The sequence below is a fragment of the Poecilia reticulata genome, chromosome 3, assembly GCF_904066995.2.
Source record: "Poecilia reticulata chromosome 3, P_reticulata-male-v2, whole genome shotgun sequence".
Taxonomy (NCBI): domain Eukaryota; kingdom Metazoa; phylum Chordata; class Actinopteri; order Cyprinodontiformes; family Poeciliidae; genus Poecilia; species Poecilia reticulata.
In genome coordinates, this window is record NC_088832.1 from 10,190,575 (window position 1) to 10,208,675 (window position 18,101).

The 18,101-nt window shown below is 37.8% G+C and overlaps 1 protein-coding gene across 3 annotated transcripts in view; it reads right to left on the reverse strand.

The window, feature by feature from the left end:
* adamts7 (a disintegrin-like and metallopeptidase (reprolysin type) with thrombospondin type 1 motif, 7) overlaps positions 1 to 18,101 on the reverse strand; it is a 137,888-nt gene that overhangs the window by 102,919 nt on the left and 16,868 nt on the right. For all 3 annotated transcript variants that reach the window (XM_008404673.3, XM_008404672.3, XM_081605041.1), the window contains exons 3-4: positions 15,693 to 15,876; positions 10,936 to 11,135 (exon numbers count right to left, since the gene is read on the reverse strand). In XM_008404673.3, coding sequence (XP_008402895.2) covers positions 10,936 to 11,135; positions 15,693 to 15,876 — 384 coding nt within the window. The remainder of the gene's footprint in view (positions 1 to 10,935; positions 11,136 to 15,692; positions 15,877 to 18,101) is intronic.

Consider the following 18,101-nt stretch of genomic DNA (forward strand, 5'->3'; position numbering starts at 1 on the left):
ACCTGTCCTCCGTCATCTGTGGGGATTTAAAGCGGACCAATTTCTACTCGCATTTAATAAAAGGGGAACAAACGGTGAAGGCTGCCAATGAGCATGTCTTCACTGCAGACAGCGACATGTCCCAGAACGGTTTGATTTACATTCATGAGAAATGATCAGATACCTGATGTTACAGTTTTTTTGGTGCCTTTGGAGAGGAGCTAAAATATTAAATTTAGAAGAAGAAAAAAAATCCTAGAAGAACTAATTAGTAATCATTTTGAGGCTGGCAAAATCTGACTGGGACCAAACATGTATCTGGCTTAAATTTATGGGACAAAAGGGTAAAAAGATTTGGCAGGTTTCCTGTTTGCAGGTTTCTCTCCGGGCGCTCCGGCTTCCTGCCACAGTCTGAAATCACCACTGTTTAGTTAATTAGTCTCAAAAATTCTCCTTAGGCATAAGTACAAACATTAATTTGAGAATAAAATATCAAAAATTATAAATACATACATATGCTAATCTCATTCTCTCTGTTTTTATCCGTCATGTACTTAATGAAATCATCTAAATTATTCAGAGGATTCCATTTCGTTGGGAAATTAAAAGCAAAAGCAGGAGAGGTTTGGCATGAAGCACGTCGATTTGTTTTTCCCCTCTAAATATTAATACATCAAGTCTTCATACCTTTCGCTGTCGGATCACGTCAACGTAACTTGTTGCATAATTAACCTTTCAGTCAGTTCATCTCTGTTACCTCCAGCTCTGAGGCTGGAGAGCGATCAGATGAAAGCTGTGAAATCTTGAATGCTAAAAGGAATACTTGATTTCAGAATGAGACGATGTGCTCAGATGTTGGGCGTTTTCTACTTTAAGGCTTTAGGAACAAAGTGCTGTCGAAAACAGTGCAACGCCTGCTCAACCTACAGCCGTGACTGTGACACGTCTCGATTTGAGGAAGGCTGCGGTTGTTTAGAAAGCTGTTCCAGAGGCTGCAGGAGGTAAATTGAGGTTATCCAGAGAAGAAAGGGGATGAATTAAATGCTTAGAGATGGGCGATAAAAATGTGAGCCTCAGCATCAACAAAACTAAAGCTCACACAATTGCAGGAAAGCTGCTGAACCCTCATCACAAAACCACCAAATTCTTAAGGACTCTTGTTTTTAATATTACATGCCTTACTGCAGAATAAATTACATTACATGACAGGTTTGGGGTAAATGTAAGTTCCATACTGTAATAAAAGCAAGAAGCTTTTTGAGTTTTGTCATGGAAAAAGTTGACATGCTAAACTGTAGCATAGTGGCTTAGATTTTCTTTCACAAAAACAAGCTAAATGTGCCACAGAGACATGGAAACTTTTACAAATCTGTATTTATTTTTTTTGCCCAATCTATGTTAATTTACACAAAAAAATAAATGAAAGCTCAGAAACTCCCTTGGGTATGCAGGAATGTTTAGATACATTTTGGCGTATGTCACACGGAGAACTGGGACAACATCTGCAGAATTACAAACCGGGACTGGACTGACAATTTATAAAAGAGAACCAGGGATCGTGTTCAGACTCCTAAAGTCTGTGCAAATGTTTCCAAATACCACAGATGTCCAGGAGTGCATTGTCCTTTTTTCCCCCCTCCCAATTAAAACATGATATACAAATAAAAAAATGATATAAAATCGTGAGGAGCTGAGAGACACCCATGTCTCTCCTGAAACATAAATTCTCTATAACCTTTTAAACTGACAGATTTTAATGACTAAAAACGACCTGGTCAGGAGCATTTACATCCCCCGAAGGTAAAACTCCACTGCTAGCAGTTGAGCTGCTGACTTGGTTGGCCTTCAAAGAAATTGAACTGCCACGTCTTGATAAAAAACAAATAAATAACTAAATAAAATCATTCACAAAACCAAGTGAAAATTCTCAAACTTTACGTATACGGACTGTAATAAGTCTGTATTCAGATTCACCTTTGTAGAAGACATCTGAACACTTACCTTCAGACTATAAACACTATAAATTTGTCTTCCAGTGTTTTTAGATACATTTCATCCAAACAGCTCAATTTCAGAGACAACACAGCACAAAAAGAGCTGCAATTTCAGCTGAGGGTTTGCTAGACCTGATGATTTGTCGTGACCGTGACATTTTTGTCCACACTCCATAATCAACGCTGCAGAATAGTTTGTCCAATATCAAATAAATACAGAGAATTAAAAAGTATAATAAAACATATATTTTAAAAGTCCCCCAACATTGCTGAAGGTCATAAACATGCAGCGTCCTATTTTTTTTCCTTCATGTTCAGCACAACAAAAGCAAGAAGCACATTTCAGTTGAAGAAATTGGTTTGATACTTTAAGGGTGGAACCAAGAGTTTAAAAAGCAACGTTGAATTTCATTGTGCCTGCTAGAAACTGCAACAGACTCAATCCCAGGTGCAAAAGAGAAACGTTGATTTGGCGCAACCAATACCTGCATTTTAATATAGAAGAGGAGTGTGGTCAGTTATTCAGGAAGTGTACATTAAGTTGTTGAATCCGCAGCTTGAGACAGTCTTGACATAAATGAAGACGTTAATCAGAATGCGGCTCCAAGCATCACAGATTTCCCCGCTGGAGTCGGTAACAATGGATGTGCATTTAGGCTATTTTTAATCCACGTCCCCCCCTGTCATTGTTTCTATTGTTTATACGTCGAGATTTATGACAGAGCGGAGGTTATTTTGAACTGGTTGAAATTATTTTTCTCCCACAGCCACTTGTACCGCTTAACCCAGTGGGCACGTTTTGATTGGGCAGAGAAACCATTTGCACTTTGGTCTCCAAGTCCACATCGTCTCCCAAGAATTTTTTATAGTCATTTACCTCAGCCGCTACTTTTAATTAAACTTATTGATCCTAAACATCCTGGAGGGACTAAAATAATTAACCATCAGGTCACAATATGAAGGAAGTTGGGGTGCGGGGGGGGAACTCATTTTGGTCAAGCCGCTGTGAGCACACAGGACGAGCACGGCTCCAGAATACGTATGCGCCGCGCTGCTGGTACAGACAAAGACAAACATCAGTGATGAGACAATGGCGCAAACTGTGTCGGAGGAAGATGATGACATTATTGTTTAGATACCAGAAAGAACTTGCTTCCCTTGAGGCTCTGCTATATTGTTATGGCAAAACGGGATTGTGTGGCGCTTTAATGTTCAAAGCTTTAAAAGACCTCAAACAAGAACCAGGAGAGGAAGTGGAGAATAATGCCTGCTTCCTCTGTGTAAAACTGTCTGCTAAGTCAGTTAAACCGTCTCCTTTTCATCAATGAATTCCCCTTCCTGATGTTCACTCAACTCATATGACAGCGCCGCAGTTTTCAAAACACAAGGAAAGTGCTTATAGCAATCCATTAGGTGTAAAAAATAAAAAAATAAAAAATCGCAGAAACTTCACAGTAGATTAAATATTAATTGAAACCCGATATTGACAACCACACTTAGATCTTGGATTGGCTATTTTGCAAATGTGTGTTTAACACATTTGCAAAATAGAAAATGTGTTAAACACACAAAACACACAAACACACAAAATGCAGCTTTCTAAGCTGCATTTTCTTTCGAATAAAAACATCTACAGAAATGAATTTTCTGAAAATAATTTGGAAGTCAAGTTCCAATAAACACATCAAAGAGACGGGGATCCACTGGTTCAATTAAACAGGTTTTACTTTAAGATGGTGCATGACGGCCAAATTCAAGATGGTTGCCTTCACGTACTCAGGGGTTTATGTGATAGCAATCGGCAGCATGTTGTTTTCTTTCTCCACGTGAGAAAACTACCTGTCAAGCTAATTAATGTCCTAAATGACTTTTAATGTCCCACTGCAAAGTCCTGAAGGAAGTCTTAGAAATTACCATAAATGTAGCACAGAGGTCAAATATTTAAGACAAAACTAAGGCGTATTTTCTATTTAATGGTTTCAAGGACATTTCCAGGAGACATAAATGACTTGCTACATAAAATACAAAACTCTGAATGTTTTCCTGTTTTGATGTAAACCTCTACTCCAAGCTAAAAAACAAAAAGCCCTTACACACACCACTGTCATTCACAATGTGTGTGTGTACAAGTTGATTAACCTGAGGAATCAGACTTTTAAAACCTCTATTTTTGTTGTTTGAACCCAGAAGCCCTGTAGCTGCCTCTGCAGCTGAATGACTCTACTGGAGAGCATTTCAAAGCAGCAGGGTTTTTTTTTTGGCTGTTGTACGCAGCAGCTCTGTAGGAGAGGTCCGAGGAATTACAAGCTGTGAACTGGAAAGTCTGCAGCGCTTAAGGCTTGCTGATGGGAATGTAGAATGAGGTGTGATCTCCGCTTTGTGTTCCAAAACAACAGATAACAAAACCTGCTGGTGGTTTCTACCGGATCAGGCTCCTGTCAACAAAACATCCCTCCACATGAGCTGCAACAGTGGACATTGTGTGAGGATCTGAATTTAGGGAGATGAAGGCTGCCGCTGAACTAACAAGGTACACCAAGCCATAAGAAAGCAGGACTGCGGTCTTGAAATCAAAGTTCATATTAATTTTCTTTACATACATTATGAAAACTAAACAAAAAAAACTTGAAATTGCTTCACAGAGTTTGAAAATGGCTGAAAAATGTTTTATCTCAACTAAAATATTGAATTGCCTTCACAAGTTTAAAGTAGGAACAGAGCTGCATAATTTCATTTATTTGAAAGACAATGGATTAAAAAAATTGCAATGACAATATCTATCATCCCTCAGCTTTTTAGCCAATAAACATCTGAGAATTAAGACCGATCCAACTAGTGAGCTATGTAATCAAAATGCAGTGTCTGACACCTCAAATGTAATATCCTTTCAAATACTGCGTCCAGCGTGTCCTTTGAGATAATTATATTGCACCCACCATTGCTGCAATAATGAATGCAATTAAATTTTATGCGCCTCTGGTTATTTAGGTCTAGTATTTATTAAAACACCACATTTCTTGCATTAATGTAAAAAAAAAACAAAAAAGTGTAACTTTTATTAAGACATACTGTAATTTTAAAGAGTCAACAAATTGAGGACAACGTGAAACAATCTCCTTTACTGTGCTTCATAACAGGAAGAAAGTTCAGCCTCTTTCAGACATCAAGGAGGGTTTAGACACTATGTCATGGTGTCTGTTTTATTTTTTGTTTTTTTAAAGTGGGTTGAATTCAACCTGCCAGCGTTACACGCCTCGACTCGCGTTGTAATCACCTCGCTGCATCATTTCATTTATGATATGGTATAGTTGCTGTTGCTCCTCAAGAGTTTGATGTAGTAATTACATCTGGGCTGTGCAGCCAGATGGTCGGGGGATTTTATGCAAAAAGAAAGAAAAAAAACAAAAAAGAACAAGGCGAAACAGTGCACCAACAGATCAACAGATCCTTGAACTTCAGCCAAGTGAAGCTTCTTCAGTTGCAGCAATGCTTGAAAATAGAAAAAAAGAAAAAAAAATCAAAAAGGTTTTACACACATTTATGTGTCCAACCTTAAGATACTTCTTTGCTGTGACCCCGCTGAGCTCCACTCCGTGCCTCATTTGGTTTTACGATGGCGGTTCGACATCTGAAAGCTCGCCAGTGCTTGATGAGCAGCAGCTGAAAGAGTGGCTCATCATAGGTTTATGACAGAATGTTCTATGAATGTGGCAATCTGTCATGACACATAAATGGTGGTGGGTTTCTGTGTGCCTCCTTCTCTTTCTCCACTTCTTTCTCCCTTTTAATGCCACTCATCTCTGCCGAAGGGTGGAACTGCTCCTCCTCTGTTACTATCCTGGGGTTGCAGCAGTTTTTCTTGTTATGCATCTAGTCTTGGATCCTCTGCTGCTCAACTCCTAGGAATGCCTACCAGGAACTTGAATTAAGCCTCCACCAGAGCATCTCTTTGACCTTTTATTATATGTTTGAAGGTGACCTATTATGCTTCTTTGAAAAGGTTAGGATAGGTTTCTGGGCTCTACAAAACATATCCATTACATTTTGTGCACAAAACCATTTTTCAATGATGAGATTTTAGTCTGACAATTTTGAGCTCCATTCAGAATGAGCTGTTTTAGGGCCTTTCGTCACTTTAAATCCAAATATGCTGCTGCTGACCACACCCCTCCAAGTCACACATGAAAATGGTTGCATGCAGTTGTGCAATTTTGTACGTCTTTGAAGAGCAGAAGTAGAGCCTCCTGCATAACCAACAAGAAAGCCGCAAGCAGCTTCTGGGTGGTAAGTCAATAACAAAGCACTTATCTTTTCCAGCAGCCATTGTACAGCGCATACAGCAGTAGAAACAGCTGACGAGACGGGCTGGAGTTCAGCTTTTGTTGCTAGGTAACTGGGGTTGCTAGTAACAGCACAGTGCGTAGTTTGTGACTTAATCAGGAGGTTTTTGAAATGACTCATTTTCCAGACACCAAATTTAGTTTTTTTGTTTGTTTTTTTTAAGTACTTGGGCTGCTTTTAGATGCAGTTTACACCTAAATAAAAGTAGAAACTAACTACTGGTAATCATATGGGGAAATTATTCTTTAACTTAAAATATTTTACCATAGAATAATCTATTGGGATATGTAGTTAAATGCACACCAACACTTCTCGGCAAACAAAAGGGGGGAAAAAAAGCTATGTTTCTCTGTTTAAAATACATCATAAGTAAAATACACTGTAGTCTCATGGACAATCCTTGGAAAGACGATTAAGGCTAAGTCACCTTTCTTTAGTGCTCTATCTCAAGATCAATGAGTAAGTGCATCACAAGGCTATGATCAGTAATACACTCTCGCACCCAGAACTGCTAACGTTGTCACGATCGTTTATCAGTAGGCTGTAGCATCTGGCAACCAGAACCACGTATACCATAAAAACCTGTAAAAAGACAGACAGTGCAGTCTTCTGCATTTCATGGAGACTAAGCTCTGCCTGTGATGTGAGAATTTGTAACCTTAATGCCTAAAGCAGCTGTGAATGTCAACACCCCCACTCGTCTTCTTCATTGCCTTTAGCAGTCCCTTTTAACTTTTAAACTTACATTTGTCAGATTAAGTGGGTCAATTTATCAAGCTGTTTCTTAGCCCAGTGGTGGCTGGCCAAGATTAAGGCCAGAACAAAGCCAGTGTCTCTAACAAACACAGGATACGTGTATTTTGATCTTAAATTCTTATGATCATGTAATAATTTCTCTTATGATTTTTTTTTATTGAAAGTAAGACTCTTTGAACTCCACTTATGGAATAAGGGGATGCCCTGGAGTCGCACAGTTTTCTTCTTAGTTATCTTTGCATTATTTGACGCACTACTCCTTTGTAGTTGTGCTATGTGTAAATGTGGGTTATTATGAACTCACTAAAGATTTGTTATTTCACGTTTGCCTTAATTCCTGGGATTGAGAGCTATTCCTGCAGCTTCTCATTTCTTTCCCTCACGGAGTAGCTTTTTTAAATCCTCTGTGGCAACTTAACATCGATCATCTCGCCGACACGAACAAAACTGATCAATGTCGAATTCATGTCTAGGGCCTCTTTTTGTTTTGGCCACCATAAGACCCTGGGAAGCCCTCCACCTTCCCACCTTCACCTCACAGCGTTTTCCTGCCTGTATTGACCAAAGTCCACATCCACAGTCTGCTCACCCTGCGCCACACCAATACCAGCCTCCAGATATAGAAAGGCGTCTGTTTCGATTGCATTTATATATAATTCTAGCAGGAGAGGAAAACATGTGGCACATTAAATGTTTTTTTTACGTTAGCTCATCTTTAACGTGGAATATTTGCATGTTCCACAACCTCTTCGACTCTAGGCCTCCTTTTGAGCAATATGGCTGAAAATAACATGCCCAAAATGAATTGAATGTATCTCAAGAACTACAGAGTTTATTTTAATTGTTTTGGTATCAAAACAAAGGCAAGACCCTAGAGAACATGTTACAGCTCTAAAAACCACCCTGCCTGTTACTGAGGAAAGTGTATTAATATGATAAACAGCAGAAATTAAGAAAAAAATCAATTTCCGCCTAAAAAAACCCACTTCAATCTATGAATGCTCCTTTCAAAACATGCAGTGAAAGCCAAAAAAAGTAGCAACAACAGTACACAATCTGACCTTTTACTGTGCCAAGTTTCATGAAAAAAAAGTCAATCATATGAGTTTTAGAGAGGTACTACTAGATAAAAATCTAGGCGGACCTTCCAAATGAGCCATTTTGGCACAATTTGTGCCATTTGAACTTTCTTAGTTTTTATTTGTGTAGGGTCTGTTTTAATCATTTATTCTTTTCATATAATAAATTATTATTTATCATAAATAAGTAATTACATCTAATAATTGTTTTTGGGGGTTCTTTTGAAAAATCCACATTGCATTCATTCATAAAAAGAGAAAAAATAGACAATTTGTAATAGACTGAAAATGGAACAGATTAACTCACAATAACACTTCAAATAGAATTATACAACAATGAAAATGCAAATAGCAATGAAAACTAAGTTGTCAAAATGATATGATCAAAGGAAAAACTAATATATCTCATAATTACATTACAATAGCTGCGCTCTGCGCTCTGTGCGTAAAACCTCCCAATTCCCCATTCAATTTTTCAAAACTACGCGGGGCAGTTTCTCGGGAACCCATTGGTCAATTTTGACGATTGACATGTCGTTCGAACCGTCAGAGCCAATAGAATCTGAGGGCGTTGACATTAATACGGAAACTAAAGTTATTCACCAATTACAGCGAAAAAAAGGCATGTGACGTAAATTGACCAAGTTTCACCCGGCATTTTGCGAATCCACATAAAACACGGAAATGCCTTTGCGCCGAACCAAAAACCATTTGAGATGTACTCAGGGAAAAAGGGATTATCGGACCAGGTGGAAATATTTACTCTAATATGGATTATGACCACGAAACGGCAAAGGTAGGACTGGATTTTTGATTTTAGCTTCGTGAAATGAGCCATTTCTGTTTTTCTTCTTTAGCTGCTGGTTCATTGAGTTTTGCACGTAGCGTGGTGACTCTGGTATTGTTAAAAACCTCAGAGCTTCGGCTTTACTCTGATTAATAGTTTTTGTACATCGGGCCTCCTTGCTCTTTTACTATTGCGTTTTTTACCGGGTGTGCCTCGTTAGCCTCGTTAGGTCTAATTGCGTTTCTTTTTATCAATCTGCTTAGTGTTCATTCTGGGTGTTGTTGAGGAAGAAAATATTGATCCTATCATTTAGAAGAGCTTTTTCCCTTTACGTGGATATGCAATATGCCTATATTGATAAATGTATAGCATGTGTTTTTAATTGATCTTGTTGCGGCAAGCGCCGAGGACCCAACATTGGGTCCTCTAGCGACAGAGAGGTTTTAAAGATTAAGATAATATACCTGCTATTACACTGATGAGGATTGTGATTCAATATTTTGCATATGTCTGTTAAAAACAAACATGTAGATTTGATTCTGCTGAAATAATAATTCTCCTTCAAAATTGGCCCAAAGTAAAAAAAAAATCAAATAAACTGTTATAAACATGAGTTGTTTTTGTTGAATGATTGGCCGACCTTTGACACCAACAGGATTCAGGAAAAAGTGTCACACGCCAACAATTCTTCAGAGGCCACGATGTCTGCATGAAAACAGTCACTGCCCTTCAAAGTGGATGCTAACACAGGTCAGAGTACAGCCACCACCAGAAAGGGAGGCATTGCTTTTTTCAAGGCACATAGTGCCATTTTCTAGCACAACGAAACAACTATATCACATTCAGTTGTTATAAATATATATCAAACATGACTTCAAAGAAATCAGATTTTGTGACGCCTTTAAATTGGACCTCTGTCTCTTTAAGAAGCTGCTACTCTTTCCAACACTCCACTTTAAGGACAACAGTATCATCACAACACTTCTCGTTTACAATTGTTTTAAGGCGCATTGGACTGAGAAGCAGTTCCTATGATGAGCTCAGCAGATGCGCAGTTCCACCAGGTGTTTGCCAATTGCTGCTGCCGCTAGTCTGGAGGTGCTGAGTGAGGAAGGCGAGGCAAAGGGAGAGGAAGAGGTGCTCTGTGAGCTCACACGCATTTAAGAACCCCTGAATGGTTGCCACAGGAGATTGAAAGAATCAAGGCAGTACTCCACATGTGCTTCTGATGAGGGGATAATATTCTAGTACAAATATAAAGCTCAAATAAGTTGATTTTACAGAATATTTCCTCTTTAACTTCTCAATAACCATGGAAAGAAATAATGACATAACTTGTTAAATGTAAAATGAGTTTAAATAACGCTAAGTGCAATTTCACATTCATTTGAATTTAATGCCTGCTCTGTATTTACCATCTTAAATACGGCAGATGTGGCAACATCCTGCCACCACGTGCCAAAGCAGTTAAAACAGTGTAAAATATGCATCACACCTCTAGCTGGATGGCTGTGTGTGTCATTTATCAAGGGAGGAAATTACAGCAGATTGCACTATGGGAAGATGGCAGAGCCTGAAGCTGCAGGTCACTTCCTGACGAGACACTTGGATTCTGGCATCTTGACGATGGCATTTTAATGTGCACCAATTATGAGACAGAAAGACACTGAAGCATCAACACTACATTATGGCAACTACATTAGCTGATAATAGAGTCCCGTTTAGTTCAAATAATACTCTGTGCTACGCTGCAAGAAACTCTCAATTATTAATTCAGGTGTTGATTTGACTGTTCATTTCCCCTGAGCTCAATCTGACTAAAGTACTAGGAGTTATGAAATGACTTTTATTGATGTTTTAGGTTCTAAATAACACTGAAGGCCTTGGGTGGTGCATTGATGAATGAAAGCTTCCAGATAATCTAGTTTGATGCACATAATCAAATTGGTAATTTTCCCAAAGCACTAAACGTACCAACTGTCAAACGTAAAATACTCACAATGTTCATGACGGCGAGGACGTAGTCCTCCACAGCTTTGCTCCCGTGATGGTCCACCATTTTGGGATCAGCCACCACTAAAGTCTCCACCCACTTCTCTCTGCTTACAGAGCGCTGATGAATTCTGCGCCTCCGCTTGTCATGGCGTCGTTCCCACCGCTCCCGCTGCCTCTCGATGTCCTCAAAACTCTGGAGGGTATCTGGAGATGCAAGGATTTCAGTGTTCACACATCATCCGGCATGCACTTAGCTGTTTGGGTTATTTTATGTTTTGGGATGGAAGAGCGTTTCCTACCAACTGATGCAAGTTACGACAAAATAAAGGAAGTGGACATCCTTTCACTTCTAATATTTGAGTGACACAAAAAATGATCTCACCTTTGCCAGGTTGAATTTAATAAACCAGAGTCAAAGTGGACACACTGAATGTCCAAAAATTATACCCCCAATGGCTGAATAGGTTTCACAACCTGGTTTTAGTGTTGTGTATGTGACTTTATTAGTTTCCTGGGGGTATGGAGTGTTTTCAGTCAGAGATTTTTTCAGAGTTGCTGTATTACTGACTGCTACAGGAGATCCTTTCTCCACACAATAATCAGAATCGACAACAACTCTTTAAAAAAAGAAGAAAAAAAAAACTTAGACAGGTGTATGTTACAACATTTAATTTCCCTTTGGGATGAACAAAATATTTGCTGACGATCCATCACCGTGCTCAGTGGTTGGGAAGAGGTGTTGGTGTGCTGCATTTGGTTTTCATCTAATATTGTGCTATGCCTTGTGGCTAACCCATCTATGTTGGCATCTACAGCCTTATTTGTTAGATAACCCCTCCAAACAAAGTCAGCCGTACTTTTTTGTAATTGCCGTCTTGAACACTGTTAAAGATGTCGACTGAGGACTATAAACTTTAAAGCTCGCCTCTTGAGTTCCACTTAGGCTCAGCCTGTAGTGAACTTGCAGAGAAGGTTGGCAATTGTTTTGAGTGTTTTCTACTTGAGAACTAATCTCAAGTAATCAAGGAATCTAAAGTGATTGCGAAACGTCATTTCTACTTGGCATTGTGTAAACACACACTTGTGTGAACCAGATTAACAAGCCAACCAAACTCCTGTCTCGCTACTGGCTTCAACTAATTGGGTGTTTTTGATAGAAAATACCTAACAGATACTTTGACTTTTATGAAACTAGACTCATATAGCACTTTTCTGGACACTCAAAAACACTTTATAATTAAGCCTATTAAAACAGGGTGTACTTAGTTTCTCTAGGAGCAGCTTTGTTTTTGTTTGCTAATCAACAACAGTGTAGTGCATGGATGCTGACGTCAGACTAAATTCAAATCACTGTATTTTTACAAATATTTTATTGAAAAAGAAAATCTAGATTTTTTTTATTTCAACAATTAAAATATTTAAATACAATGATCATGTTTTTGTTATAATTGAAATAAAAACAAATGTTTTTCTTTTAAGCATTCTTTTTTGTATGAGAAATCAGGTGATTTTAAAACTGAGCCTCAAAACTGAATTATCAGTAAAATGATGAGAGTCAAAATACCCAATACCTCAGAGCAGCATGAATTTATTTAACAGCATGTCTTTTTGTGTTGATAGAAGTTCAACATCAAATGGAATGATTTACATATTTAAGGTATTTATAAACATCCCATTCTTCTTACCCTACAAAGTAATTAACCTGTTTACTCTGTAAAGGACACTTTCTGCACATTATTAGCAAAAATGATTGATACAATGCATGTAAACAGTCTTGGAGCTGCTTGTTAGATTCATATGAATAAGGACGAGTTACGACCGAGAACATCAGCAGCACATCGAAACGCATATTTGGAATAAAATCATTAAAATAGGCAAACAGCTGCAAGCAGTGCTTCAGGGATCAATGAGAACAGTACGGGCTTGCTGAAAAAGTGATACAGCGGAAAGAAATCTTCAGCTTAAAGACAGATTTAGAATAAATTTGGCAAAGAATATTTATAGCAAGACAGCAGCTAATAAAGTTATCCCTTTTCGGTGGATTAGTCAAGCCGATATAGGTATGATGGCTTAAGCGTAATGGAAGTCAAAAAAGGGACTTAAATTAGATTTCCTCGGGGGTTTTACAAATCCTGGAGGTGGAAGCATCAATCTTGAACTGCTTTTTTTTTTTTTTTTTGTTCGTGAGCCAGAGTGCAGATGGACTGCTGTTTTAAATGCAAACACAAGAGGAAAGAAACGATGAGCCTTGCATTAATCCCATACTAGACTTATAAAAGGATCTGTAAAAACAGTACGGACCTTCTACAGCTACTTTATATGTAAAGTACATGTTTAAAGAGTTAATATATGAAAAAGTTTAAAATGTTTTGTGAGCCGAGGCTTTGATAAGGTACGAATATTTGAGAAACTATCAAAATGACCCCGACTTGATCATTTGCACACATGTTGGCAGAGACACCTGCACATTTATAACATACTTGATTCTAAGCGATTAAATGTGTAAAAGTATAACCAAATGTGTATAACCAAATATGTAAAAAAAAAAAACAAAAAAAAAAAAAAACAAATCTAAGGAATTGCAAATGCTATTCAGCAGTGTTCAAACTTAAGGAGGGGACAGAGACCATTTTGAAACAAAGTCACAGTCGTGTGTAGCAAGACGAATTGCAGCTACAATTGCTAGGAAAGTCCTTCAGGATAAAAAGAGGCACACAAAAATCACTGGAATAAGAAAGAAATGGCAATTTCAAGAATCTAAACTACCTGACACTTGAAGAAAAAAGAGCTATTATTACTATGCCAGTGCCAAAGAGCTGCCTGCTTATAGCATGCCAAAAACCACAGAAAAAAAAATGCTAACCTTGATGAGTCAAATGTTTAGATTATAGTCACTCTACATTTGGAGAGAGTTTAACAAAATGCATCTCATAAAGTACACGATTCCTACTGTGACACACTGAGGGAGATCCACTGATGGTGTAGAGGTCTGAACCAAAAAGAGATATTTTTTTTTAAAACTGATGGAAAGCATCTGGAGAAAAACTTTCGCACTTCTGGTCAGACTCTGTGCATATGATGCATTTAAACGTTCCAGCATGGTAATGGTGCAAAACAGACGGCCGACTGGACCTTTCAGTAGATAGACCAGGAAAAAGGGGGGAAGGTTGAATAGTGGGCTTCTCCATCTACTAAACTCAAAACTATTTATCCATTTCAGGGAGGTTGTCTAGGACGGCTCAGAGATTCTCTGAAAAACTATAGTGAAATAAAAAAATATACATATCTGAAATTTTGCCAGCAGGGATTATTGAAAATTTTATATGCAAAAACTTGTTCATTTAAAGATTTTAAAAAGCACAATGATGTAAATACAAGAGATACAAGTATAATTATTTTTGAACAGTGTATCTTGTTAACTGTGCAAAAGTTTTGAATCATCCGTCATTTCTTATAGATTTCACCTTCAACCAGAAAGACTTTATAATGATCAACAGTTGTCCAGGCTCAGTACCCGACCCTTTCCAAAGGAGATTTTCTGCCACACAAATAGTGAATAATAGAAAAGTGTGCCAAATGGGTTCTTCAGCGGCGCAGGGGCTAAGCACAACCCATGTTTGGTCCTTGAACCGGTTGTCACAGGTTCAAGTCCTGGCCTGATGACTTTTGTCACGTTTTCCGCCCTCTCTCTCTTTAGCCACTTTCCTGTCTGACCACTCAAATAAAGGCCACTAGAGCTAATAAAACCTTTTTTTTTTTTTTTTAAAGACAGTTTGGTTCTATATGATTGGTTGAATATATGTGGAACCAAACTGTTGAGACAGAAAAAGGCATTTTAGATCAAAAAAGGGGAATCCCAAAGAGCCAATAGCTGAAAACGTTTTATATAGCAACAAGTGAATCACGATGAATCTCTAAGGTGTGGTGTTGCTGGATCTTTCTCTTTTTTTTGCTGTAGGCAGTTCTTTTTTTTAACTCCAGAAGCTTATTTTATGCAGGACTTGTCCTCTACACAAACTTTGGTAAGCTTAAGTTGCTCAATATTGTGTTCAGGTCAGATAGAGGACAGAAAGAAAGCTGCCAAAATCAGACGGAGCGTTGTAAAAGCCCGGAGAAATATTAATAACGATCACATTCGGTTATATATACATATATACTTTTAAAAAAAAAGGTCTAGTTTGTGTGATGCATATTTTTAAAGAAATAATTTATGTAGCTGAAATTGAAACCTCCAGATGGTCAGAAAAAAAAAAAAAACTTAAAGGAAGGATGAAAATTTTCAACGTCTTAAAGCAAACTCGTAAAATTTTTACGAACCAATTCAGCTTTTGAAATGACTGATAAAAAAGGCTCCCTGAATGTACTGGGTAAACAGTAATTAAAAAAAATCAGTTTAATCTCCCAAGGTTTTTAAACCATCCTTCAAAGTCAAGTTCAGCCAGCTCAGAATTTTAAACAGCTGATTTATGAGCGTATATATGTATATTATTCCTCAGACTGGAGCCAATTATTACCCAGGGATGAGCTGCAGAAAGAGACAGGATAAAAAGTAGGCACCCTTTTGATTCACACAGATCAGCATCAGCGGATTAATCCGCGAGTAAAACTCTTTCTGCATGATGTCGCCTGCATCTTTAGATTGCTCCTGAAACAATCCGACAACGTTAAAGTCTAATTTCCCACCGCAAATTCAATTGGGCGAAATCTGAATAATGTCACATAAAAATGCATGCGCGTCGCAAGGGATGACTCATGATTTACTTTGGTTTCCACAGGTGCCATTGAGGCCCGGTTTCCCTGAGACGGGCTGGATGACTGGACGGTGGACAGGAGGAGACGCGTGGCGTTTGTAGATGGCGTGGGCCTGAGGTGCTGAGGTCTCAGCGCTGGACTTCTCCAGGGGCTGAATGAAAAACTCCTCGTCAGACAACTTAAACAGCCCGGTCTGCAGAAATAAGAAAACGGAAACATTCAGGACGTTAGATTTAACAAGACCATTCATGAAAATGTCTTTCACAGGATCCGTGAGCAAAATCTAAAACATCAGTTTAGTGTGTAATTGTGCAAAAGGGAGGACAATTTGAGTCAAATATTGAACCGGGTTGCAATGAAAAGCTTGGATGGAATTCTTAGTATGGCATACAAGGCAGAGGAAATTTGTTTTTTTGTTAACAATCCCATTCAATGAAACAATACAAAGTAATGAATGGGTATGACAAGACAGAAATTATGGTAATTTTTCATCAAAAACTCAATTAATCATTGTCACAAATAACATATTAAGCTTAAAAGGAATATTCAGTCAATGAAAATGTAAAAACACCACAACTCAGGAAGCTTTCATATGCTAAAGGAAGTTTTTTTTAATGTGTTTGGACTTTAATAAAAATCTGACAAGTACAACATAATCGCCGTACTGCATTGAATACAATCACTCTTGTTTATGAAAATGTCTACATACTGTATATGTTCTCATTTCCAGCTCTATTTTCAAATTTCTGCGCAGTTCAGACCATTTTCTTTTAAGCCCGATAACAGAAATGAGTCAGGAAGCTTGATGGAGTCATACGTTTAATCTCAAATTGTGGCATAAAACCAGAAAACAATTTTTTTTTAATAGCAAAATGTATCCTAACATAACCTATGCTATACAGAAAACCAAAAACTGTCGGCAAAAGCATTTCTCATCCGCTGGGGAAATGTCATGCTTTGAAAAGCTAAAGCCTCACCTATTATTGTAAATTATTGACTTTGCTTTTCGCTTTGAAAATGATGCACAGTAGCCATTTCTGTGAGGTTAAAAGCTAAGAGTCACCATTAAGTGCATCAGGCTTGAATGGGTTAATGACAGCTAAGTGCAACTGAAAGTTGGTGATCTTGACAGATTTCAGGTTTTCCAGCCCTCAGGACCCACAGAGGGAACCGCGGCTTTTACAGCACCTCCTTTCTTGGAAGAGAATACTCAGCGGGAAACGGAACGTATTTGAGAGGTTTTAACGTTTCTGTTTCTTTATAAAACTCGGTTGTACACCAAATGAAAACATTACATATTTTTCCATTTTGAAAATTAAATAAAAACAATCAGTTATTATAGTTTTTATTGGTTTTAGCTAAAAAAAAAAACGAAAAAAAAAAAACGAAGGCAATTCCAATTTAATAAAGGAAGTACTAGGAATAGAAACATTTTAGAGGTTTTTATTTTAAAAAATGCATATGACACATAATTATTTTTATCCCACAAAAATAACTAGTGTCAAGAGATAATTTTGCAATTTTGGGAGTTTATATTTTTTAAGTTTAAATGTAGCTAATGAATATGTTTTACCAAGATTCATCATATCAAGTTGCCTTTTGATTGCCTAAAATCTTCTCAAACTTAAGCTACAGTTTGTAATAAAACCACATTTTCACATAAACAGTTTTAGTTTTTTTTTTTATTATATCTTTTTAGTCAGTCTTCTGACCCAAATGGCCAACTTATAGAAATAAGTACTTGTTTAACACATGTAATACATAAATATATGACAGGTATGCAGAGACACATGACCAAAATGGGTTTTTCCCAGGTAAGAAATAGTGGAAGGACGGGATGAAATATACAAAATCAGGTTACAAAGTGATAAATTAACCTGAAGCTGGAATAGATATAATGGCACAAATCAAATGTACCTGAAGCATAGTTTGATTTTTACTTCACTTGTAATAGTTGTTAGTAGTAAATTTAGAATATTTGACTTGGTGTCTCTCTGAGCTTTAACTTTGACGTGTCAAACATATAAGCAGACCTATGCTAATATTGGCTTCACAGACATTTATGTCTTGTGCGCAGCCAGAGACCCCAGGACATTTTATATGATTATCTGATGACTTATGCCAGAACACTCAAAGTGGTTGTTTCTCAACAAGTTAATGTTTCAAAACATGAAAAAAATCAAAGAAAATCAGCAGCAATAGTTCAGAAACAAATAACCTTCTTCCATAGCCATGTCAATCATCCCCAGAACTAAATCCTATAGAAAACCAGCTGAGGAGTCGATGAGATGAGACCCAGGACCCCCTGACAATCCAAAGATTGTGCAAAGACAAACAGCAGAACAGTCCCACCATCTGTAAGCTCCAGCCCAGCATGAGGCTCATGACTGTTGTCAAAGTGGCATTGGTGTTTCTCAA